Below are 25,479 nucleotides of genomic sequence, written 5' to 3'. Positions count from 1 at the left end.
ACTTCCTTTGTAGAATTAATAACAGGTGACATGCGGAACAGAAATATGCCGAAAATGGCCGAAAAGTTGCAATTATTTCTTCTGATGAAATTTGATTTTGCAATCCATGTACTGTTTGAAAAAGAATAATATGCCATTGGATTCATTCTCATAATCAAGTTGATGGATTTTTCCAAAAATATATTTTAACCGGTTGTTTGTTTGAAATTCACCTTCATAAATCAATAGTATTTTGATAATTTCCGATTAACAAAGTTATTTAAAGAAGTACACTGTACTAATCTAAAATTATAATGCCGGTCACACTATTTCAGCCCAGGTAGCATTGTTGCTACAACGAGATTAAAATTTGCGAAGAAAACAGTAGTGGAAAACAATGTTGTAAGTGATATTACCTTGATATTTATTCAAGTTATATACGAGTATTTTCTGAGACTTGTATAAAAATACTTATTATGAAAGAATGTACATATATTTTTGCAATTATAATTATGTAGATACTTCTGGACGAAGTTTATTCATACAAAAATTTAACTTAATTAAATCAAAATGAAAAGCACCACAAGAAAATTGATATTGTTGTTGTTTTTGTTGTCAAATTAGATTTGAATCTTTATATTTTACTGCGTGCTGATAAAGCGGGCTTTTTTCCAAAAATTTAAACAAAAAACCCTTTTGGGTTATTAAAAAAAGAAAAAAAAATGCTTTAAACGAAATTTAAAGGGTTTTTGATTTTAAAATTTTATATTTATTTCATAAGAAAAAAGGATACTACTAAACATCTTTAATCATTTCCCCAAAATTCATATGTTATCAAAAGGTGTAAAAAGCTAAAAAAAAAACCGAAGAAAGATTTAAAACTAGAGTTTTTTTAAAAAAAATAAAATTTGAAAGAAACTTCTCCCGGGGCAACCCCCCGAAAGAGAGGGGTTTTTGTTTGGTGCTGTATATTAAAGGTGTGGGCTCTAGAGAGGTCAAATCTATTTTTAAGTCTCAGTTTTGGAAAAAAATGAAACTGTTGTTGTTAAGAGGTAATTGCTCTTCAAGGGGTCGCTCTGTGGAGGTTTCACTGTGTCCACAAATCAGGCAAAGCTTTGCATAGATTTTTGCAAAATAGGGCTGCATCTACTTGTTTCATATCCAGTTAATATTTTCAATTAATCAGCATTTTGAAGTCTTTAGATCTCAGTGTTTTTTTTCACGAACTATTTTTGATATTGCAGGAGGTAGAATTAACTCCTGAAAAGATTATAACCACGTTTAAAGATCAGTTAGACCAGTCTAACACCGTTCTGTTTGTCAAAGATCAAATCACAGCCAAAATAAGCACAGGTACGTAATATTTTCAACAACAGATTTCATCGTTATGCACTTTCTTTTATTTGCGTATGAATCCAGCAGGCCTACTTTTTTCAAATATAACCAGAGAACCATGTTGACAAAATACATTATATATATAATTAATAAAGAAGCAACAATGAAAAACAAACTGATGCCTTCATTTTCTTTTATTCTTGCCTTATTTTCTATTGAAGAACACAATTAGCAGACGACAATCAAAAGGAAATTATTATAACATGCAGATCAGTCTTTCGGACATCTATGGCGCTGCTAAGGACATATTTTTTTTTAATATTTTGAAATACATGAAAATTGTTTCATTCACAGCGCAAACCCTTTTCGATGACTTGCACATTTTATGATAATTTATTATCACACTTTTTTTACATCTATATCATCATCTAGTCGTGAAAAATCGCATTTCGAAATGACAATTTCGTTAACCTGAAATACGATAGGCTTTGCAATATAGACCGTGACTTTTTACCTACAAAAGAAATCGTGACTATAATGTACTGAATCATCTATAAATAGACCAGTCTACCCGTATATTGAACGCTCCAGTTATGGAGTATAGGGCGGTTAAAGGCTTTTCGCGATGTCATATACTGTTTTGTTTAATCAATATTTTTGTTGTTGTTTATTTATTTATTTATTTATTTATTTCTATATATTTATTTTTGCACCGAAGGATGATTTATGTGTAATGTATCGTATATAAAATGTATAGATCCAATTTATAATTTCAGATCTTTAGTCCCAGCAAAAATGCATTAATTACCACTCTAAGTAAATAACTTATATTGACCTGTCCATCTTTTCAATCTTGACCAAACCAAAAAAATCATCTTTTTTACGGAAATTTTCAAAATATGTACTAACTGGATAGCAAACAGTGCAGTGTGTCGGTTAACCTTGGTCTGCACTGGTTGCATGGGGTGATGCATTTACCCTCAAGATTCTGAGTTGAAAAAAAAATCTAATTGATCGCCATTGGTCTTTAAACTTTAAAGAAGAGAAAAAAATATAAAAAAATATGTAAAGGTATGATCTGTAAATGAATAAAGCAACGTTGATAAGAGCTATTATGTATCATTTAAACGACCAAATGTGTGTGTTAAAAAATAGGACTTGATAAAAAAAATATATAAAGACAAAATGACATATTTTTCTTTATGTCAGGGTCTTTCAAATTAGGCCCGTTAAACAAAAAACGTAATCTGTTAAAAAATTTTTATTAACAAAATTTTAAATGGTTTATCAGTGTTTTATAAAATTTAAAAATTTTAAATAAATCAAATATAAACTTTTGCAAACAAATAAATAGAAATGGAAAATTTTAATTTTACCCCACGGGGCCCTTTTCCCAATATAAGAAAACGGCTTGGGGTTTGAGTCGATGGGCTTCTAATCCGTTACCTCTGGGGGCGTGGGGTTTGATCCCCGGGGGATTTTTTTGGGGAAATTTTGCGCGGGAAGGGAAGGGGTTTTCTAGTACTGGTGTAAAATCCCTCAAAAGGGAAAGATGGGTTTGGGGGAAATACCGGGGCCCATAGACTGGGAAAAACTGTTTGGAAAAAGGGCTTTAAAATGAAACAAACAAACAAGCTTTCCCAATAAGTAAAGGGCAACAGCGTTGAAATACAAAATACTCGACGGACTTTTCTTTTTTATTTCTTTTTATGAATTTTAATACGCCATTGCCTGGTACACACTCCAACATCATAAATACAGGTACGTTATAGTATGTGAAATATACTATAATTATGCTAATGTTTTTCCTTTTCAAAGTATCCCCTCTGTAAGGGATACACTTTTAAATACTCGTATCAAGCCACCTTTTCGTATAAAATACACATTTTTTTCTTTTCTTTTTTTTAAATAAATAAAAATATAAAAAATTAACCTAAAGCCTGGAACGATACAAACAACTTTAAATTTTGTAAATATAAGTTTTTTTACCTATTACATGAAATCTATATTAAACATTTGCATAAAATGGAAAAAAATGTACATACTGCAAGTAATAAAATTGATCTAGTACACCCTATATCTATATTTGATAAGAAGTATAGGTCTATTAATAAGCATTGTTTGTAATTTAAAACTTGTAAAATGTATTATTTCTACAGACATAGCAGTCAATAACTCAAAACAATTATTAGCATTACTGAAATCTAATTTTGATCTTTAAATCGGGACTTTTTTGCCTGTGTTGATACAGTGTCTTTCAAAAACATTTGAAAGACAAATCAGAAGGGGGAAGTCTTACTCTGAGAAACACATGTATATACTGAATGGCAACAGAAATAATATAAGATGGTATTAATTTATGAGCCAGCGCTTTATAAACGCCTGAATTAAAAAAAAATATCTACATTTAAAACCATTAACAATTTTAGATTTTGAAACATTTCAAGAAGGTTTCTTTAAAATAATTCTGGTCTGATTTATAACTTTGAGGTCAAATAATACACCAAAATCAAAAGTTTGGATACGGGCAGTATATTATATGTAATGTATGCATATTATAACACGTAGTTATAAAAGATTTTTGACTGGTTATATGACTAGGCGATGGTTCTATTGCAAATAACCGTTTATATACGGTCATATAACCTGTCAGAAATATTTATAACGAATTTGTAATACAGCAAACTTCCTTTTGTGGAAAAGGTGAGATTTCATTAAAAAATGACAGAAGTCGTGTATATAAAACTACATAAACGTCACAATTATCCAATGAAAAATGACTTTACAAACGTGCAAGTTACACAATTCTAAGAATAGTAAAAATTGTTTTAGTGCTGCGCGGTTTTGATCGGTCAAGATAGGTTAGGCTATATATAAATGCCAATTTATACACGATTTTAAGCATTTTTCTTAATTCACAAAAAGCACGGACTTAAATTATTAATTTAGTCCATGGTAAAATGTACGAAACGCCACAAAGTCATGCCGAAGTTGCAAGGTCATTTGATTATTTAATTCCATCAATGATATTTTTCATAAAGTCGATCATTTGTTCCCTGAAATAAAAAAAAATCACTTTGCCTTCGTAAGTAACTTGGATAACATTGTGCTGAAGATGGGCCTCAATGTGGTATATTAAGTAGCGCACGTGAACTCGTGACGCATGCGCACAACTACCAAGATCTTTGTCGTCTGCTAATTTGTTTTCGCTTTTGATGGTTTTCGGCAAACGTAAGCTTAATTTCTCCATTTAATTTTATTTATCGTCTAAATGAACAGGTGTCCGTTGATGATTGATTGTTGAATTGTGAGGAAAAACTCGTGCGCACTTTTTTTGACAGTTCCGGCTTAATCCGGGTTTTCCTGTGTTTTTTTATTACACTATGCGATTGTTACTGCACATCTGCGTACTATTAACAGACCCGGGTGGCGATTTGTGTAGCGATCAAGGTTTTTAAAAGGCCACCTGGGTATGTAAATACTATTCCGACCTACGGCATAAAATCGTAGACTAGATGTTTTATTTTTTTTTTCCTTCAAAAGGTCTGAATAATCTAGAATTGTGACTTCATTTTACAGCTGTAGGAAATGTTGGCATTGGAGAGTCGTGTACTGTACCCAGTGATTGTTCAGTAGGAAACACAATATGTACAGGATCACCTAGCACTTGTCAGTGTGATACAGGCTTTTATGACAGCAACGGTAACCTCAAGAAAGGAGTCTGTTTGCCAAGTATGTATGAACCCTTTAAATAGTTTCATTAAACTGCCACTAGTACCTGCCTCCACCAGTACTTTTTATGTGTGCAAGAGGGAGAGGGGGGATGCAGAGATAAAGGCCCCGGGAGGTTAGGCATGTGACTGTGGGGGATTACTATTTTTGTAATAATTTCCAGCGATTATGCTACTAGTAGTGTAAGGGGGGGGGGGGGGGGCAGAGGTAGGGGGTGGTTGAGGTCTGGCATGAATAGTGAGGGGGATTACAATTTTTGTAATAATTTCCAGCTATGCCACTAGTACCTGCCTCCACCAGAACTAGATTTTTTATGTGTGTAAGAGAGAGGGGGGCGCAGAGGTAGGGGGCGGGGGAGGTCAGGTATGTTAGTGTTGGGCAATACTTTTTTTTTTTATTTTACCCCCTTTAAGTATAATAATACTTGCAATACCACATATTCTCAACCAAAATGTGATGTGGGCTACATTATAGAAGGCACTTAGAATTTGTCCTCTATTGTGATAACTTCTTATTTGATTTTTATTCCTTTTTATATCACTTTTACAGAGAAAGACATTGGCAGGACATGTTTAGATGAGAATAGCTGTTCCACAATTGACTCAGAATGTATGGGTACACCTAAAGTGTGTTCTTGTGTGACCGGAACCTACCATAAAACAGACACCAATGCTTGCCGACCAAGTATGAAAAATTTTATTTTTTGAGATTTATGCAATACTGCTATATATCTATATTGTTACATTTGTATAATATCTTGACAAATTGATAATTATATAGAGTACATTTTTAGGAATGATTGCAAAATTATTGTAAGTCCTTCTTTGTTTCATATAAGTAGGTTTTCACCCTTTTGGAAACATGACCCAGCTCCAAGAATAAGGACTTTTTTGGCCAGGTCATTGGAAACAAAATTAGGAAAATTTGCACTGAATTGCATAAAACAAACAAATTGAATGTTTGTACATTCATATCCTTTTATATATCACTTATAAGCACATTTTGAAATCATTGGACTGCAAAAATACAATTACTTGTGGCACAGTTAAAATGTCACAAAATGATGATAATTTTCTTTTTTTTAGTTTCTGTTGTTGCGTTTTTTTTCCAGGAGTTGGGATATTTCTTCTTGAAATATAAGAATATACAAAAAAAGAACACTAAAAAAACCCCAGTACGTTTTTGCATTGGCAACATAACTTGATATTGGTAATCAATATGGGCCAAAAAATCAACAAAAAAAACCCACCCTGATTTCACAATGCTTTATCTTCCAAACAGTTTGCAAAAGTCCTGATAAAAATATGTACATAATATAAAAAATACTTCTTGCCTAATTGACCAAAATGTGCTTATATGTGCTTATCAATTGAAATACTAAGTTGGCTTACAGCTAGCAGTTAGTGCAATAAAATCATCTACATATCCGCTCATAAAGATTATCTTCAAATTGCTGAATATATAATTTTATGTAAAAATTAAATATCCATTCAAATTTACCATTGCAATGTGATATTGAAAAAGTATGAACATAATTTTTATACTTGATAGATGAACTGGTGATTTTTAAGCAAATTGGGTCTCCTAATGTTTATGAGGGTAGTGTTTGTTTGAAATTATTTAATAGCAATGAGTCGAAACCAGTCTATTTGAAATATATCAATATATATTGATTTTAATGGGTTTTTAAACCATTTAGGTATTTCATATTGAAAAAAAATGAAAAGAAAAACTGAATAAAATTTAAAAAGAGGTGATCTTCATTTACATAACTTAAAACTTTTCAATGTTAATGTTTAAGCCACTCCCAACATTCAAATTTGACTGACTCATGTCAGTTCTCTGTTTGTTTGAACTCACTTAAAAGTAACAATACATTTTCTTTGATCTACCTAAAAAAAACAATGTATAGAACAAAAGGGTAGCCACGTTAGTATCTATTTGTGAGAAGTTTTTTATTGACATCTTTTATTTTCTTCCTTATTGCTTCATTTTAATTATGCTGTAGTCATTTCATTCTTCAATACAATACAGTTTACTGAGATCTTAATTTTGACATTTTAAAATGCATCCGATCTGAACCCCTTATTGACCTTTTAAAAAGCATCTGACCTTGACCCCTAATTGACCTATAAAAATGCATCAGATCTTGTACCCCTAATTGACCTATAAGATGTATCAGATCTTCACCCCTAATTGACCTATCTAAATGTATCTGTTCTTGACCTCTAATGGGCCTATTAAAATGTATTATATGTTGTACCTGATTAACTTATTAAAATGCATTTGTGTATTTTCATAAATTAGGAAAACTTTGAAATCATGAAATGATGTAGTCCCTTCACTCACCTGCTGTCTTGTATGGCTTTCAACATAACAATAATAAATATACAAAATAAATGACAAAACAACAGCATTGTTTTTGTGTAATATGCTATAACAGTGTAAGAAATTAGAATTTGAATCCACTAGGCTGGTCGGACTACCAGATTAGAATATTCACTAGCCCAAAAGACATTTCACTAGCACGATTCATTTTTTCAAAACAGTTGTTTATATTGCCTCTGAAAATACAGTAGCCTGGTCGGGCTTCTAACTGTGAAAAGTTGGTAGCCCAAGGAGAAATTTATTAGTCAGGGGCTATAGGACTACTGCTAATTTCGTACACTGCTATAAAGTTGTATAGTCATGGTGTGGTTTTCAAAATTTTGTATTTTTGACTTAAATAATGGTGTTAAGAAAATTGTCATCATATACAATTGTTTCAGAGCTACAAAATGGGGATACTGGTTGTGTTGATGCACCTGTGCAGTGTTTGGTTCCTGGCGCTGCCTGTGTTAATGGTAAATGTGACTGTGAAGCAGGGTACCAACTGAAGAATGGTGCATGTACCAAATGTAAGAGAACTTTATCTTTCATGTAGAAAAATGCACAATATAGGACAGCTTGTTTTACAGAAATGCACAAATTCTCTTTTACATAATTATATTGTTAAATATTTAAAAGAAACTTTTTCAAGTTTGTTGAAAAATAATTCTTACATTTAGAATACTGAAATAATAAATGCATTGTGTTAAACTTAAAAACAAAAATGACAGAATATAAATGTAAGAAGTTCATATAATGCATTAATTCAATATATTGAAGGCTTCTGAATTATTTCCTTAAGGTTTCGATTAAAAAATAAATAAATGTTTGATGTTTTTAATACTGAAATATCATATTTTCAGTGATCGATTATGAGGAATCTGGCTGCTCTGTCGATACCGACTGTTTAACTCCAAAAGCAATATGTGCAGTAGGCAAATGTCAGTGCTTGCTTGTGGACTACTTCTCTATGACAACTAAATCTTGTGAAGCCAGTATGTAGTATATACAGATTATACAAACTCAAGCGATCAGTTTTGCCACCAGTATAGAGCCAGGCCAGTCTGTACATCTGTGAAGTCTGACCAGCCTCTATACTGTTGGTACCTCAATTTTTGTTCTTTGATATTGAAAACACTTAAACTTGGAATGGACTTCCAGATTCAAAGCAGGTCAGATCCATTTAACAAATTCAGCAAAATAGAGGTTAATTGTCATATGACTCACATTTTGTACTTGATATACATGTATGTTGCTGGTGCTCTGAGGCTAAAAATCCCTGTCTCCTCTCTGATTAGTGTTCATATTTTTACATAGGATGTAAAGTTTTTTAATATAAGGTTAGCTGTGCCATTAATTTATGTGTGGTTGGTTGTTTTACCACATTATCCACAAGGAAATAAAGCATGATGGGGGGACCTAAATTCTTCTTTCTTGTGCCAATCATATAAAGCAGGAAGAGCACCATATGACCTTTCCAGTGTCTGAGTGACCTAAACCCACCCAAAAAGGAGTTAGTATTGATTAGTCGCCGGTAGAAACTGGTGACTATATTTGTAACAGTTTAATATTATACCTATGGTAGGAGAAGGCATTAAAATCTGAAAATAACAGCATAACAATTACTGAACAATTAAAGACTACAATTGTTTTCAGTAATCTCAAAAATTCAAACATACAATAATGTTGCTCAAGGAAATGAAATATTCAAATATTGACATCGTAAAAAGCAACTTTACAATTTTTATGAAATGAATAAATGACGTATCCCTGTGGATCAGTCATTGAATTTAGGAGTGTTTTTCCTTTTTTCAAAGTGTCAAGCGTTGCTATTTTATGATAAATAAATCACGCATGATATTTTAAATGACACTTTAAAAATATCTGGTTGTTTGTATGTTATGAGACCTATTCTATTTTTTTATCTTATTTATTATAAACAGCTTTTCCCAGAATCACGTGACTACACGTAATATATGTTACTGTTATAAAATCTATTAATAGTAACAGATGCCTGATAAGACTGACCCACAGGTAACTTGTGAATTGTTGGCAGCTGGTTAAAGTGCAAATCAGAGTAATTTGTATGAAAAGTACAAATCAGAGTAATTTGTATGAAAAGTAGGGGCCCCGGAATCGTATTGGATACACAGAGAAAACTAATAAACAATCTTTGTGTTGATAGTCTATCGCACTGAAAGGCAATTAAACGTTAACTATATCGTATGTAACAATTTCCTCATACTTACCACAAGGCCATCAAGCAGTATTAATTGATATAATTATACATGTAATTATACTTACAATAAAATCGTTAACATTAATCATAATAAGTTATGTAAGCTAACGAAACAGCTCCCGAAAGTCTCGGGTAAACATTGCCAAACAATACTTGCTTATCTTATAATGATAACAGTTTCTTGACAAAATTGCTAAGAAAGTTTGCTTCAAATATGATGTTTTATTATAACATAACATGAATTTGAATAAACATTACTCAACTTATTGTTCCTATTTTCTTTATACTCGAACCATTAAACTGATATTTTCTTTTAGTTATGATAATACAATCATATTTCTATCCGGCGACTTGATGCTTAAGCATCAAAATCTCTACTTGTGATTAGTTGATTCAGTAAATGCATTGGAGAGAATAGTGTGCTTATGTTGAAAAATCTCCAAGTGAAAGTGGTATAATAAGCTGGTTTATTCTGAATTAGATATTTATTGTGGCATACATTACTATAAGCTGCTCTTTTTTAGTTCAGAATTTCAGAATTAAAATCCCTTTAACTAACAATGGAATATTCCAAAATCAAAGCAAGATGAGTCCAATATAAAAAAATTAGGATGATGAATCATGCTATTAAATGATATTGTGTTGCAGAGAAAAACAATGGACTAGGATGTGGTGATAAAAACGAGTGCTTGTCTCCAAATGCTATCTGTGATGTTACATGCAAATGTGCAGATGAAAAATACCTCAAGGGAACAGAGGGCTGCGTGCCAAGTAAGCATTTATTTTTAGCTCAAAAGTTCAAAGATCAGGGTCTGCTTGACCTTTTATTCAAATTATTGCTATTTAGAACAGAAAATGTGCAGTTAACACTTCATCACTAAGAAAAGTTGTCCTCAAACAGTACTTTTTAAAATTTTAAAACTGCTGAACAAATTATGTAGCTGCAAACTGTCCAAATTTGAAGTGGCTGGTTGAAGCTTGATGATGTAGGTAAAATATTGTTGTGATTTTAGATTCATTTCTTGCTCAATTTGGCATATGAAAATGTATACATGTAACTAGGTGGTAGTCAAAAGTCCAGGATGTAACCAGGAATCGGAAATTTATAGACTTGCTGACAAAAATGTTAATATAAATGATATTACTATATAATTAGCGAGTTCAGAGTTTTCAAACAACAAATAAAAAGACATCACTGTTTTTAATGGTGTTTTATGATATACATTACAGAGGTGACCTATGGAGGTAAATGTGCCGCACCCACTGACTGTGTGTACGAGAACTCTGGCTGTATTCTGTCACTGTGTAAATGTGAGGAGTCCACATATCAAGATGTTGATACCAAATCATGCAAGCCTAGTAAGTATGATGGGTTTTTTTTATACAACTTCTGGAATGCTTATTAAAATGGTATAAGGCTGTATGTTATAAAATGCTTGGAGAAAATTTATAAACAATAATGTTATGTTGTTTGCAGAATAAGGGGGCTTCTAAGGTAGAAGGGATGAGGTTTCCCTTATGTCTTTTGTAAGATTTGAAACTGGCTAAGAGTTTGGAACTGGCTTTGAAACTGATAATTTGGTTTGGAATGTGAACTTAATTTTTTTTTTGAGGAGCTAATTAGCTGGATAACAGAAAATTAGAGTATTCGAACATATCCTTAGATAGGACAGTGAAATTGAAAATCCAAATTTTTATCTTTACCAAAGAAATCTGAATTTAACAATTCTACTCCAAAAATTTTAGTGTTTAAAACAAACTTAATTCCTTTACATGACATAATCCTTGCTGGTTAATGAATGATAATTTTTTTTTTACTTTCAGAAATTTTGTATGGCCAAACATGTAAATCGAAAGAGCAGTGTGTCACTATTGATGTAGAATGTCCTGAAGCCTCTAAAACCTGCGTCTGCCCGGACTCCAAATACCTTGATGGGGACAAATGTTCTGAAAGTAAGAAATATAACAACTTTCTTTAAATATAGGATGAAAAACTAATTTTTCATCATCATTTATTTTTCTGTGAACTTACATAGTGTATTTTCGATGTGATTATGCATTCTATTGAAATGTAAAGACATACATGTCATGATTTCTGGATTGATATACAGGACACTGTAAAAATATTTCTAAAACTAGCATAATTTTTTTGTGTAAAGATTTGTACGACTTGCATGTTTTTAACTAAAGTTAAAGTATTTTGCAGTTTGAAGTTTTTATTTATTTATTTTTTTTTTTAAATTATTTTTACTTCAGGTATACACTATATAATTATTAGGAAGCTTTTCATTAAAGAATCAACCAGTTGTTGAAAACATATTCACCTGAGTTGTTGTTGTGACAGACTACAATAAATTTGTTTTAAAACCTTAAGCATTAGGGCTGACATTTATTCTATGGAATTGAAACAAGAGATTTTGCCCTTTGACCTCTTAGACAGACATTGGCAAATGAAAATCAATCACAATTTTTTTTTGTATTTCAGAAAAAGACAACGGTGTGAGTTGTGGTGCTGATACAGAATGCAAACTTGGAAACTCCAAATGTGAGAAAGTTTGCGGCTGCCCCGCTGGAACATACGTAAATGGAGGATCATGCTCACCACGTAGGTGTTTACGATTTGAGCCAAGCCATGACAAAACCAACATAATGCGTTTGCGACCAGCATGGATCCAGACCAGCTTGTGCATCCGTGCAGTCTGATCAAGATCCATGCTGTTCGCTATCAGTATCACTACTTGTAATAGGGTTTGTAAGCGAACAGCATGGATCCTGATCAGACTGCGCAGAAACACTATGTTGGTTTTGTCATGGCGTGGCTCATTGACATCCTGTTTAGTAGAAAAAGTCTTGTGGTGTCGGTGGCCAAGTGTTAAGGGTCATTGATGAAATGAAAAGATGGCCATGCCATGCGATAGTTTTAAGATGGTGACTATACCAGGGGATAACTTTAAAGCTTGACTGTGTCATATGATGAATTAAAGACTTATCTAGTTTTCTGTGATTATCTTACATGATGGGCACCGGTCTTGTCTCTCTCTTAATTTATCATTTCACAAAGTTATGCCCCTTTTCTTTCTGTCAAACGCAAGTTGAAAGTTGAGCTTGATGTCTTACAGAAACTCTTGTTTTATGTTACAGAGGTCGCAATAGGACAACCATGTCTTGGCAATGTTGGAGAATGTGCAACTGGTAATGCTAAATGTGACGGCACGCCAAAAACGTGTAATTGTTCTGACAACATGTTCCTAAATGGTGACATTTGCTCTGAAAGTAAGTAAAAATTTTGGTAGATTTTTCTTCATTAAAGATGGTCATGCAGTAATAGAACTTCAAAAACGTTAGAGTAAACAGATTATGTTAAAATGCCATTGAGATTCAATGTCAATTTAGTTAAAAGGTATTCTGCTTGGCAACTTGTAAACCAGTCTGATTTTTTAAAATTGATTTTCTTTAAAAAGGGTCAGAAGTTATTTGCTGAGGTAATAGTGCTGATAAAAGAATAAAGGCTCACTCAATCTCTGTTTTGTCAATGTTTGAATCATGGTCACCATTAACTAAATAATACCGTGTGGAACACTGACTTGATGAGTCAGGTGTCTGCCCCTCAGGTCACTGATTCAAGGTTTGTGCCTGACATGAGATCAAAGCCTTATGTTTTTAAAGTGGCACCTGGCCCCTTGTTCACTAATATTGAAGGATTAGAAAAACTCAATTATTCTCGGTTGTTAAGAATCCTCAGAGATTTAATATTCAAGTACTTGACATAACCTTGATGAAAAATGAACTTGATAGGATCTCAGTAAATATGGATTTAATCCATTTAATTCTTATAAATTCACATATTTCTTTTTTAAATTTTTCATATTTTTCAGATTTAAGTGCCCCTGTTGACCAATGTAAGAATTTCATGTTTTATGGTTTTATGCTTTTGTAATCCTGAGCAGACCGCAAGAAAATGTAAAATTAGCAAATAAGTGTTGTATAAATTTATATAATTACAGAAACGGGAACAGGAGAGACATGTAAGGTAGATGCTGGTTGCTCATTTGATAAGGCTGTATGCCAGTCACTAATTTGTGCATGTCCAGTCGACAGATTCGTGAACAATGATGCCAAATCTTGTGATTTGAGTAAGTTGAATAATAGCTGAACATAATATAGAGGATATTGAATGAGTGTAAAGGTTCAATACTTTATTTATTGAATGCGGTGTCTTGATGTGAAAAAGTCTTGTTCCCGCTGGAACAAATAAGGAGTTGTCCATGAACATAATTATTGGTTGTTAGTAAGTTTGAACTGGAACGACTTTTAGTAAATATAAAGTGACTGAAACAATCACCAATACACTTGTGAAAGTTCATTCAAAGTTTGTGTGCTGTGATATTTTCAACAACAGAATTGACTTTTCTAATGCCTATTTATAACGAGCGATATAATTGGATGGCTTAAATTAGCAAACTCGGGAAATCCAAATCTGAATGAAGGGGAAACAAATAAGTTTGATATCAGATCTACATAAAAGAAATAAGTAGATCTTAACTTTGGACAGAAACATTATGCTTTTTTATGTCCGGCATACTGACACTGAAAACTTACATTATAATTTTCATTGTCATATTATGGGAGACTTCTAATTTATTATTACTGAACAATTTTCAGAGGTTGACAATGGTGGGAATTGTAAGGGAGATAATTATTGTAACTTCAAGAATGCTGAGTGTAACAAAGATAAAAAGTGTGCATGCCCTGATAACACCTACGAGGAGGGGACAGAGTGTAAAGACAGTAAGTTGATAATTGCCACAAAATTAATAATGATAAAACCCAATTTAGTCAACATATTTATAATAAAAAAAAAGAAGTTTTATTCATAATGCCCCCACTACTTGAAGTGGTGACAATTCTACACATAGATTTGTCTTTGTCGATACGTAGACAGACAAACATTGAAATTTCATTGGCATCTGTTTTGTATGGTGAACTAGCTGTTCATGTATATTTTCTGATTATGTATGCTTATTGACAGGTTGAGGTTGCCATGATTAACAGATTAGTTAACATTATATTTTTTTGTATTTTGTTAAATTTTTCCTACAGTTGGAACTAACTACATACATCTTGTTTCAAATTTCCACCATAATAATACCTATTTGTTTCGAAATTACAGAAATTCCATACGGTGGACCGTGTGATACACCAAGCAAATGTCTAACTGGTAACGTAGGATGTATAGATTCTACATGTCATTGTGAATCAGCATTCTATTACGATGCGGACAGTAACATATGCCTAGAGAGTAAGTTTTTTAAAATACACTGACTTTTGTTCTTATGTTTGTTATCACATCGGCCTAAGTTCTTTTGTTAGTTAGATTGCCTAGATTATGCCAAGAATCTGTGATAGTTTTCCACATGTAAAAAATTTCCACTTATTCACATATTTTGTGACAAATTCCGTCCCAATTCCGCCTCAATTCTGCCTGGAAAATGCTCTGTATTTGACTTGTTCAGATTACTTTTATTCCGGATGGAATCCATTAGCTTATTCTGTTCCATTTCCGGATGGAACATTTCGTACAGGTATGTTTACCTTAGCTTGGTTCACCGTGTTTTGCATCCAATACAACTTTGGTTTGGTGTATAAGAAAAAATATCATTCTCATTGGCGAGGGAAATTACACATTTGGGAAATAAATCTGATTTATACTCTGTGTGTTACAGAAAAAGACAATGGACTTGGTTGTAAAGATTACAGTGAATGCAAGGTTACTGGAGCCAAATGTTTAAGCCTCGTCTGCAACTGCCCTGCAGGAACCTTCTTGAATGGAGACATTTGCTCACCACGTATGTATTTTATTCTAAATTTATTCTTTTTGTTGGGTTGTATTACTGAATGTACTTGTATATCTAGTTAGTTTTCATTTCCCATATTTTCACTGCTAATTTTCATAGAAATGAAACATTTTTTTTTGTATTTTCACCCATAATTATTGATACTAACAATTGGTTTTAAAGAGATTTTTTTCCATTTTTCATATTTTCACTACTAATTTTCACAGAAATGAAAAATATTTTTTTTGTATTTTCACCACATGATGTGATACTTAGTTTTTAGGGGAAAAATTCTTTAAAAATAAAATGTATTTTTGTATAATAGAAAAGTTGCATAATAAGTAATGTACATGTAAATTTTTTGATGTGTCTTCTTTCTGCTTTTCTTGACTTTTCGAGTATTTATTTTCAACTATTTGATCACTTTTTAGCTCGACTTTTCTATGAAAAGGGGAGCTATCCTACTCGCCCCGGCGTCGGCGTCGGCGTCGGCGTCGGCGTTGGCGTCACACCTTGGTTAAGTTTTTCGTACCACCCCACTTTATTTCAGAAGTATTACAAGTATGGCTTTGAAACTTACCATACTTGTTCACCATCATAACCTCCATCTACAGACAAGAGTACATAACTCTGTCAAGGTTTTTGACAGAATTATGGCCCTTTTTTTGACTTAGAAAGTGTATTGAGCTTGGTTAAGTTTTTTGTACCACCTCACTTTATTTCAAAACCATTGGAGGTATTGCTTTGAAACTGACCATACTTGTTTACCATCACGACCTTCATCAACAGACAAGAGGACATAACTCTGTCAAGGTTTTTGACAGAATTATGCCCCTTTTTGACTTAGAAAAATACATTGAATATGGGTAAAATCCACTTATTGCCTTAACCCTTTGAGATATTGCTTTGAAACTTTTAATGCTATTTCACATCATTACCCCATCTGTACGCAAGAGAAGGTAACTCTGTCAAGGATTTGTTTTTAAAAATTAAGGCCTTTTATCGACTTAGAATCTTGGTTAAGTTTTTAGTACCAGTCCACTTTTTGACTGAACTGTTTGAGATATTAATTTGAAAGTTGGAATACTTGTTTACAATCATGATTCCCAAACATGTCCAGGAGAAGGTAATTCTGTCAAAGATTTTATTTGAATTATGGCCCTTAACTGTCAATGTTTTGTATTATAGGCAAGCACTAAAAAACTTAAAAAATCTAAAAAAATTCATTCCTATCCACTTGTTCACTTTACCATAAATTATGTCATATAAACATTGCTGTAATATTCAAGGGTATCAAACAACTAGTTCACTTTAAAAATACAGAGATTCTTGTATTGCCTTTTACTGCAAAAACTTTTTTTATTGGCAAGCAATAAAAAAGTCGAGCGCGCTGTCTTACGGACAGCTCTTGTATAATTCTATTTTAACAGAGGTTGCATACGATGGGGCATGTGTTGGCAGCAAGCCAAATGAATGTTCAACACAGAATGCCATTTGTGATGGGACACCAAAGAAGTGTACATGTTCAGATACACAGTACCTAAATGGAAACATGTGTAGTGACAGTGAGTTATATGTTAACAATGATTAATATTCATTAACATAATTATATTGTGTAAATAACATTGTTTTCTGTTACTGTTAATATTTTATATAGGAAAGAAAATGAAATGTGCAAGTTTAATATTTTATATAATGTAAAATAGAAAATTACTGTGCATTGACTTCAAAATGGTAACTTCATTACCGCAATGGGAGTGTCCTTTCGGGATAGATATTCGGATCTGAAGCAGCAAAGAAGCAGGAAAAGACATGGAAATTGGACACAAAATCACTTTTCCAGGCGTAAAACATGCATTATTTTTTAATTAGATAAGTATGGGCGTAATTTTCCATTTTTTAAGGCCTCACTTTTCTTTAGGGACTTAAAATTGACCTAGAATTTTAAGGTTTTGTATGAACAGTAAAGAAAATTATTTTTTTTAATGATTTTAGAAATTGGTGATGGTCAATCATGTTCGCCAGATGACAAATGCACTTTCTCCGATGCTGTATGTTTGAAGAGCTTTTGTACGTGTCCCCTTGACAGATTTCCAAACAACGATTCTGAGTCATGTGATCTGAGTAAGTGCCCTCTTTCAAAGTACCCTTAGAGTTGGATGTACATATTTTCGATATGTGTTTTAACAATATCGCAAAACAAAATCATTAATTCTTAATTTATATGCTTTGATGTTTATACTGTCTTAAATACACTGTTAAATTCATTAACTCTGAATTAGTGAAATAATGCACTCTGGTCCTATTGATTTTGTATGAAAAAAGCTGTATAGACTTGGGTTTCTTTGTTTTTTTGGAGGGAGCAGGAGTGTGTAGGGATAAATCTTGAAAATTTTGGAAAAATGTCTCTCATTCTATACATGTAATTGCAGAGTTGGAACAGGGAGAAACCTGTGTAGGTGCAAACCAGTGTAAGGTACTTAAAGCCGAATGTAACACTGATAAAAAATGTGCTTGTAATCAAAAAATGTACGAAGATGGAGGGGAATGTAAAGACAGTAAGTTTAGAAGATTATTGTCACTTGAATTCTGTTATAGATATTTTATTATGCTCCCCGAAAAATTTCGGGGGAGCATATAGTCGGCGCCTTGTCCGTCTGTCCGTCCGTCCGTCTGTCCGTCTGTCCGCCGTTGTCTTGTCCGGAGCATAACTTGAAAACCCTTGGAGATAATTTGTTGAAACTTCATACAGTGGTAGAGGGCACCGAGGGGGAGTGCAGTGTCAAAGAACCATAACTCTATTTTGCCCGGTTTTTGAATTATCTCCCCTTATAGAAAAATCTTGTCCGGGGCATAACTCTAAAACTATAAGAGATATCAACATGAAACTTTGTAGGTGAATAGATCTCAATGGGTAGATGTGCAGTGCATAAGAACAATAACTCTTTTCATCCTAATTTTGGAGTTATTGCCCTTTGTTAATTTTAATACTTTGAACTTTGTCCGGAACATAACTTGAAAACCCTTGGAGATAATTTGTTGAAACTTCATACAGTGGTAGAGGGCATCGAGGGGGAGTGCAGTGTCAAAGAACCATAACTCTATTTTGCCCGGTTTTTGAATTATCTCCCCTTCTAGAAAAAATCTTGTCCGGGGCATAACTCTAAAACTATAAGAGATATCAACATGAAACTTTGTAGGTGAATAGATCTCAATGGGTAGATGTGCAGTGCATAAGAACAATAACTCTTTTTGTCCTAATTTTGGAGTTATTGCCCTTTGTTTATTTTAATACTTTGAACTTGAACTTTGTCCGGAACATAACTTGAAAACCCTTGGAGATAATTTGTTGAAACTTCATACAGTGGTAGAGGGCATCGAGGGGGAATGCATTGTCAAAGAACCATAACTCTATTCTGCCTGGTTTTTGAATTATCTCCCCTTATAGAAAAATCTTGTCCGGGCCATAACTCTAAAACTATAAGAGATATCAACATGAAACATTGTAGGTAGATAAATCTCATTGAGTAGAGGTGCAATGCAAAAGAACCATAACTCTGTTAAGCCTTATTTTTGAATAATCTCCCCTTTTAGAAAAATCTTGTCCAGGACATAGCTGTAAAACTATAAGAGATATCAACATGAAACTTTGTAGGTAGATAAATCTCAATGGGTAGATGTGCAGTGCACAAGAGTCATAACTCTATCTAGCCTAATTCTGGAGTTATTGCCCTTTGTTTATTTTTACTTTTTGAATTGTCCAGGACATAACTCAGAAATCATAGAGATATCATCAAGAAACTGTGTAGGTTGATAGATCACATTGATTAGAAGTGCAGTGCAAAGAACTGTAACTCTGCCTTGCCTAATTTTGGAATTATTGCACTTTGAACTTTTTCCACGGACATAACTCTGAAACTGCAAGAGGTGTACTTTCCTGTGTCCAAAACCTATTCGGGGAGCATCACCCGGCTCAAACCGGGCTCTTGTTATTTTATCTTCTACAACAGAACGACTCTAAATGAGTAGAATAAAGCTTTGAATAATAATTTAACTTATAAGAAAAAAATGTGTAATGTGTAACGTTTTAAGGCACACAAATCCTGTTGGTGAAAAGCTAGCTCACCACCAAGAGTGGTTTATGCCCTCATATATAGGATACTTTCCTATTAATTCACCACCTTCAGGTTTTGCATATTGTAATGATCATTGTGAGTATTATGATGTTTTACCAACGTCATTAAAAATGTTTGAAATCTTGTTTATTTGTTTCTTGTTATTATAATGAGACTGGGTTATGTTAATTTAAGTATACTATAATCATACAGTATTTAAGTAGTTTCTTGTTTTCTGTCATAGAAATACAGTATAATGGTCTATTTACTAAAAACAAACCACTGTTCAACAAGGGACGTTATAATTTGTGTATATTATTATTATTTAGTATCTAAAATTTAATAGTTTCTTGTTTTCTGTTTTAGAAATCCCGTATAAGGGCCGATGCTCTAAAGCAAACCACTGTTTAACAACCGATGCAGCATGTACAGCAACGACCTGTCTGTGTGAAACAGGTTTCTACCATGATACTGATAGTGATGCTTGCATGAAAAGTATGTGAATGTTCTGTTGCCATGGTTATTAAAGTGCACATAGTTTGTAAAGGAAGTAAAAGTTTAAGACAAAAGTAAAACTTACTTAGAAATATAGACACTCTTTTGATTCATATCAAAAGGTTGTTTTTATGAACTAAGTAAAAAATGTCCGCAAAAGTCCACAAACTTTTTGAACATACCTTGTATTTATAGATTATAAAGAATAATGTTGATGGAAAAAAGCTTTTGCACATATTTATTGACAAGATAGATTTACGGCGTTGAAATTATTTTTACTTATCTATTTATAATAATGAAGCAAAGTTTATAATAAAGTTGCTTTATCAAAAGAATACAAACCATGCCAAAAGGTGGGTCATTGATACAATTATATTATGTTTACTGAAAAGTACAGTTTCATAATGTTTACTGTTAAGTAAGGAATTTGAGTTTTAAGAACTTCCAACTGGTAAACTACTGTTATAGTCCAGAAGTTACACCACATAAATAGACTGAGGAAATGTATACAAATATTATAATGTTTTTTTTTTTTCTTTCAGTCAAGGAATTTGGTGCAGATTGCACCTCTTATATGGCGTGTCCAACAAGCAGCAAGTGTACTTCTGGGAAATGTGCTTGCCCTGATGGCATGTTTGAAGATACAGATAAATGTAGCGCCAGTAAGTCGTAGCTCACTTTAATCTTAATACCACGCTAATTATCTTAAATGAACTTGTCCCATCTTTTAATTTGGACAAAACCATTTAACTTTTTAGGGAAAATCTTGAAGTAAGTTTTTACTGAATAGGAAACAGCACAGACTCGGCACTTGGGTGGCAGGGGTATATTCCGTCTTATAGCCCAGGCTAAGCTTGGAAAATCTAGGACACAAATACAGCAGGTTAAGGGCTCTATAATCCTTTTCAGATTTTAATACCTCACTGTTCTTGATGCATTTACTATTTTCTTAAATAAATCTTTTGATAAACTGAAACAATTTTGGTTTGTTTGTTTTTTCGTTTAATCAAAAAAAAGCATTAGTGTTAATAAATAAAGCTGAAACATGTATATTTTTTCTTTGAAAATTGAAATTTAGACAATATTCTACGAATTTGAATCCAGTTTTTGCAAGTTTTGAACTTAAGTTTTGTGAAATCACAACAGTGATAATTTAAATATACTTTAGTTCTTATGACAATGTAAAACAAAGAGGTTGATTGACTGTTGAAACATTTCTCCTTGTATATCTCATATATTGAATATTTCGTACAAATTAATTTATTCACCCTTGACAGAAAAAAAGAATAAAGAAGCATGTATGAATAAAGGACAGTGCTTGTTTGATTATGCTGAATGTGACAATGTGTGCCAATGTCCAGCAGGCAGATTTGAAGATGGTGACAGTTGTGAACCACGTATGTTTAGTCTTATTTCTTAATTAATCACATACCCGTGCCGCTTTTGCGACTCCGTAAATATGATATTGCTTGGCCATGCATATATTTTGATTTGATGTATCTTGAGTTATACAAAAATAGCAATTATGACACGCAGAATGTAAGTGTTACACTATAGGGGTTACAATGAAAAATGATTCTTTATTTTAGGTATGTGATAAATAGAATATTATATTTGTGTATAAGGTTCGTAACTTATTTTATTGAACTTGTTGACTAAAGTAATTTTATGTGAGCCAGAGGCTCGTTCAATAAATTCATTATTGAATCTTCACTTATTAATATCCTCTATTTATTTTTTGATAAAATAAAATAAGCATTGTGAGTGAAAATTCATACAATTCTAAAAATCTTGAAATTTTTTTTTTTGCTCTCTCGAAAATTGATTACAATGAGAAAAAGATTTGCTCTAGTTACAGAAAGTGTTACTATGGGTAAGTGACAAAGGAGAACAGAAGCCTTAGTTTGGAAATTATTCATTACCACATTGTCAATTTTAAAAAAATGTTGTATGTGACAAGTATCTCAATTAAGAATGAAAAATAAGTTTTGTACAAAAGTAAACACTGTTTTTTTTCTCAGTGATTTGCCAAATAAATGAATTATATTTAAAGTGTGGGGTATTATTTATGGCATATACCATTAACTTTCTGTGTTATGGGCCTATAATGTCAATGCCTTAGATTAACAAATACTTTTGCTTTTCCTATTTCAGAGGTAGGAAACGGAAATACATGTAAAGGAGACCTACTAAAAGAATGTTTAATCGAGGGTGCCATCTGCAGTGAAACAGAAAAAGTCTGTGGATGCCCAGAGACTAAATTCTTAAGTGGTGAAAAATGTATTGAAAGTAAGTCCATCATACTTTTTTCACAAAAAAACAACAACAACAAACACACCTTTTGTTTTAAAGTTATATACCTTGTTACTCTGTATGTTTCATTGTTTTTTTGTCCTATGTACCCACATTAATAAATATGGATGTCTTTTTACTGTTTTCTGGTGACTGTCTTAATTTAACTGTGCATTTATCTGGAAGTAGATTTTATTCTGTCCTTTTTAACCTGAGGTTCTCAACAAGAACTGGGTTATTGTAATGCTGAAGTTGGCAGGCAGGCTGGTTCAGGCAGGCAGGTGTCAACTTTTGGTTTCTGCTCAATAACTTTAGTTTGTGTGGGTAGCTTGTATCAAGAGGCAGCTTGGGATTGCTATCCAGGTGTCTGTAATTAAAGTCAAGGTCACTGTTGCTAAAAGTAGAATTGAGTTTCTGCTCAATAACTTCAGTTTGCTTTGGCCTATTGACACAAAACTTGATGTGTTGGTGTGTTGGTAGCTTATATCAAAAGGCAGCTTGGGATTGCTACCAAGGTGTCTGTGATCAAGGTCTAGATCACTGTTGCTAAAGATAAAATTCAGTTTCCACATAATAACTTTTGAGTAATCTGAGACCTATTGACAGCAAATTTGGTGTGTGGGTAGCTTACATCAAGAGACAGTTTGTGATTGCTACCCAGGTGTCTGTGATGTGTGTGTTGCTAAAGATAAAATTCAGTCTCTACATAATAACTTGAGTTTACTGAGACCTTTTGACACCAAATTAAGTATGTTGATAACTTGTATCAACACGCAACTTTGGATCGTAACCCAGGTGTCTGTGAACAAGGTCAAGGTCACTGTTGCTTAAAAAAAAGAAATTCAGTTTTCACGTAATAGTTTGAGTTTTCTTTGACCTATTAACACAAATTTTATTGCTGTGTGGGTAGCTCATATTAAGATGCAGCTTGGGATTGCTTCTTAGATATCTGGGAGCAAGGTCAAGGCCACTTTGTTTACAATAGAATTTCATCTACTACTCTATGACTTCAGTACACTTGACTTATTGAAACTTAACTTGGCATGACGTGTGTAGCTTACATGAAAATACACTCTGACATTTATACCCAGGTATCTGGTATATTTTATTTTGAACTATTGAAACCAACTTTTTGTGTTGGTACAAGTAACAGCATCATTTTTACTTCACTGCCATATTTCATCCTAATTCCTATCACATCAATACTTGGTGGTTGAAAACCTGGTATTTCGTCACATTGTGGCACTTCTTGTTCTAGACATGTACACTATTGACAAATATTGAATTATGTTGTTATGCCACCGCAGCATGTGCGATGCGGTGGCATATAGCGATTCACCTGTGTGTGTGTTTGTATGTGTGTTATAATAGATTATATAGTGAACTGTGAAAAACCACTGGTTCAATTTCAACCAAACTTGGCAGGATTGATCCTTGGGTGAAGGCCCCAAAGTTAATCAAAGAATTTCATTCCATGCAGAAATCTGGTTGCCATGGCAACCAAAAGGAATTAGAAGAATAAATTAAAAAAAATCTTCTTGTAAAGACCCACAAGGCCTAGAGCTTAGATATTTTGCATAAGGCATTGTTTGGTAGACCTCTACCTAGATTGTTCAAATTATAGCCCTGGGGTCAAAATTGGTCCGCCCCGGGGGTCATTGATTTTCACTATATGTACATATAGTAAAATCTTACAAAATCATCTTCTCGAAATTGACAAAGGCTAGAGGCTAGATATTTTGCATGAAACATTGTGTAGTGAACCTCTAGCAAGATTGTTCAAATTATAGCCCTTGGGTCAAAATTGGCCCTGCCCTGGGGGTCATTGATTTTCACTATGTACATATAGTAGAACCAGAGCTCCAGATAGCGTGCGTATAAGCGTAAAATACGCATAGAAAATCTAAAATACGCATCACTTTCAAAATTCGTGCGTCAATGTTACGCACAACAAAATGAAAATACGCTTGTATGTCAAAATCTAAGCGTAAAAGAATAGAAGTGTAAACATTAGATATTCAGATAGAGGATGTTTTGAGCATAAAAATACAATATATTTCCATTTTATTGCATTGAAAACTAAAAGTTCTGTTGTCAACAACGCATGTTAAAAACGAAAGTAGCAGGAAGTACAGAAGGGAGGCAACTCCCGTAGATCAACCTGTGAAATTATTGATATAAATTTTTGCCAGACAATCATCGTAGGAAAAAACATAGTATTAAGTTTGTTTAGGCATCTATTGACATGCTTATGTCTCAATATAAACAAAACTATATTTTAATTTCTTTCACTTTTGTTGTTGGAACAAAATAACATGTTTTTCACCTGCAGTTTTGTACTCAATATTTTCGTACCCAGACTACAGTTACGGACAATTTTCTCTCAGACCAATACTTTTTTAAGGAAAGATACAAAATCTTGTTATACCCCCGCACAACAAAGTTGTAAGGGGGGTATACTGGAATCAGCTTGTCCGTCCGTCCGTCCGGCCATCCGGCCGTCCGTCGGTTTTTAGCTCGACTTTTCTATGAAAAGGGGAGCTATCCTACTCGCCCCGGCGTCGGCGTCGGCGTTGGCGTCACACCTTGGTTAAGTTTTTCGTACCACCCCACTTTATTTCAGAAGTATTACAAGTATGGCTTTGAAACTTACCATACTTGTTCACCATCATAACCTCCATCTACAGACAAGAGTACATAACTCTGTCAAGGTTTTTGACAGAATTATGGCCCTTTTTTGACTTAGAAAGTGTATTGAGCTTGGTTAAGTTTTTTGTACCACCTCACTTTATTTCAAAACCATTGGAGGTATTGCTTTGAAACTGACCATACTTGTTTACCATCACGACCTTCATCAACAGACAAGAGGACATAACTCTGTCAAGGTTTTTGACAGAATTATGCCCCTTTTTGACTTAGAAAATACATTGAATATGGGTAAAATCCACTTATTGCCTTAACCCTTTGAGATATTGCTTTTGAAACTTTTAATGCTATTTCACATCATTACCCCCATCTGTACGCAAGAGAAGGTAACTCTGTCAAGGATTTGTTTTAAAAATTAAGGCCTTTTATCGACTTAGAATCTTGG

General features: G+C 33.2%; 1 protein-coding gene across 1 annotated transcript in view; it reads left to right on the top strand.

Annotated features, from left to right (window-relative positions):
- LOC132715971 (uncharacterized) overlaps positions 1-25,479 on the top strand; it is a 124,020-nt gene that overhangs the window by 17,519 nt on the left and 81,022 nt on the right. Inside the window, exons 7-28 of the mRNA XM_060699087.1 lie at positions 315-381; positions 1,224-1,332; positions 4,894-5,046; positions 5,596-5,730; positions 7,815-7,943; positions 8,277-8,408; positions 10,301-10,423; positions 10,883-11,011; positions 11,477-11,605; positions 12,138-12,257; positions 12,794-12,925; positions 13,657-13,785; positions 14,315-14,440; positions 14,823-14,951; positions 15,376-15,498; positions 16,917-17,051; positions 17,482-17,610; positions 17,919-18,044; positions 19,968-20,096; positions 20,639-20,758; positions 21,374-21,493; positions 22,251-22,385. Of these exons, the coding sequence (XP_060555070.1) occupies positions 315-381; positions 1,224-1,332; positions 4,894-5,046; positions 5,596-5,730; positions 7,815-7,943; positions 8,277-8,408; positions 10,301-10,423; positions 10,883-11,011; positions 11,477-11,605; positions 12,138-12,257; positions 12,794-12,925; positions 13,657-13,785; positions 14,315-14,440; positions 14,823-14,951; positions 15,376-15,498; positions 16,917-17,051; positions 17,482-17,610; positions 17,919-18,044; positions 19,968-20,096; positions 20,639-20,758; positions 21,374-21,493; positions 22,251-22,385 (2,759 nt within the window). The remainder of the gene's footprint in view (positions 1-314; positions 382-1,223; positions 1,333-4,893; positions 5,047-5,595; positions 5,731-7,814; positions 7,944-8,276; positions 8,409-10,300; positions 10,424-10,882; positions 11,012-11,476; positions 11,606-12,137; positions 12,258-12,793; positions 12,926-13,656; positions 13,786-14,314; positions 14,441-14,822; positions 14,952-15,375; positions 15,499-16,916; positions 17,052-17,481; positions 17,611-17,918; positions 18,045-19,967; positions 20,097-20,638; positions 20,759-21,373; positions 21,494-22,250; positions 22,386-25,479) is intronic.

Source organism: Ruditapes philippinarum, unplaced genomic scaffold (assembly GCF_026571515.1).
Source record: "Ruditapes philippinarum isolate M1 unplaced genomic scaffold, ASM2657151v2 ctg163_1_1_1_1, whole genome shotgun sequence".
NCBI classification, from domain to species: domain Eukaryota; kingdom Metazoa; phylum Mollusca; class Bivalvia; order Venerida; family Veneridae; genus Ruditapes; species Ruditapes philippinarum.
This window is presented reverse-complemented; position numbering and strand designations above follow the sequence as displayed.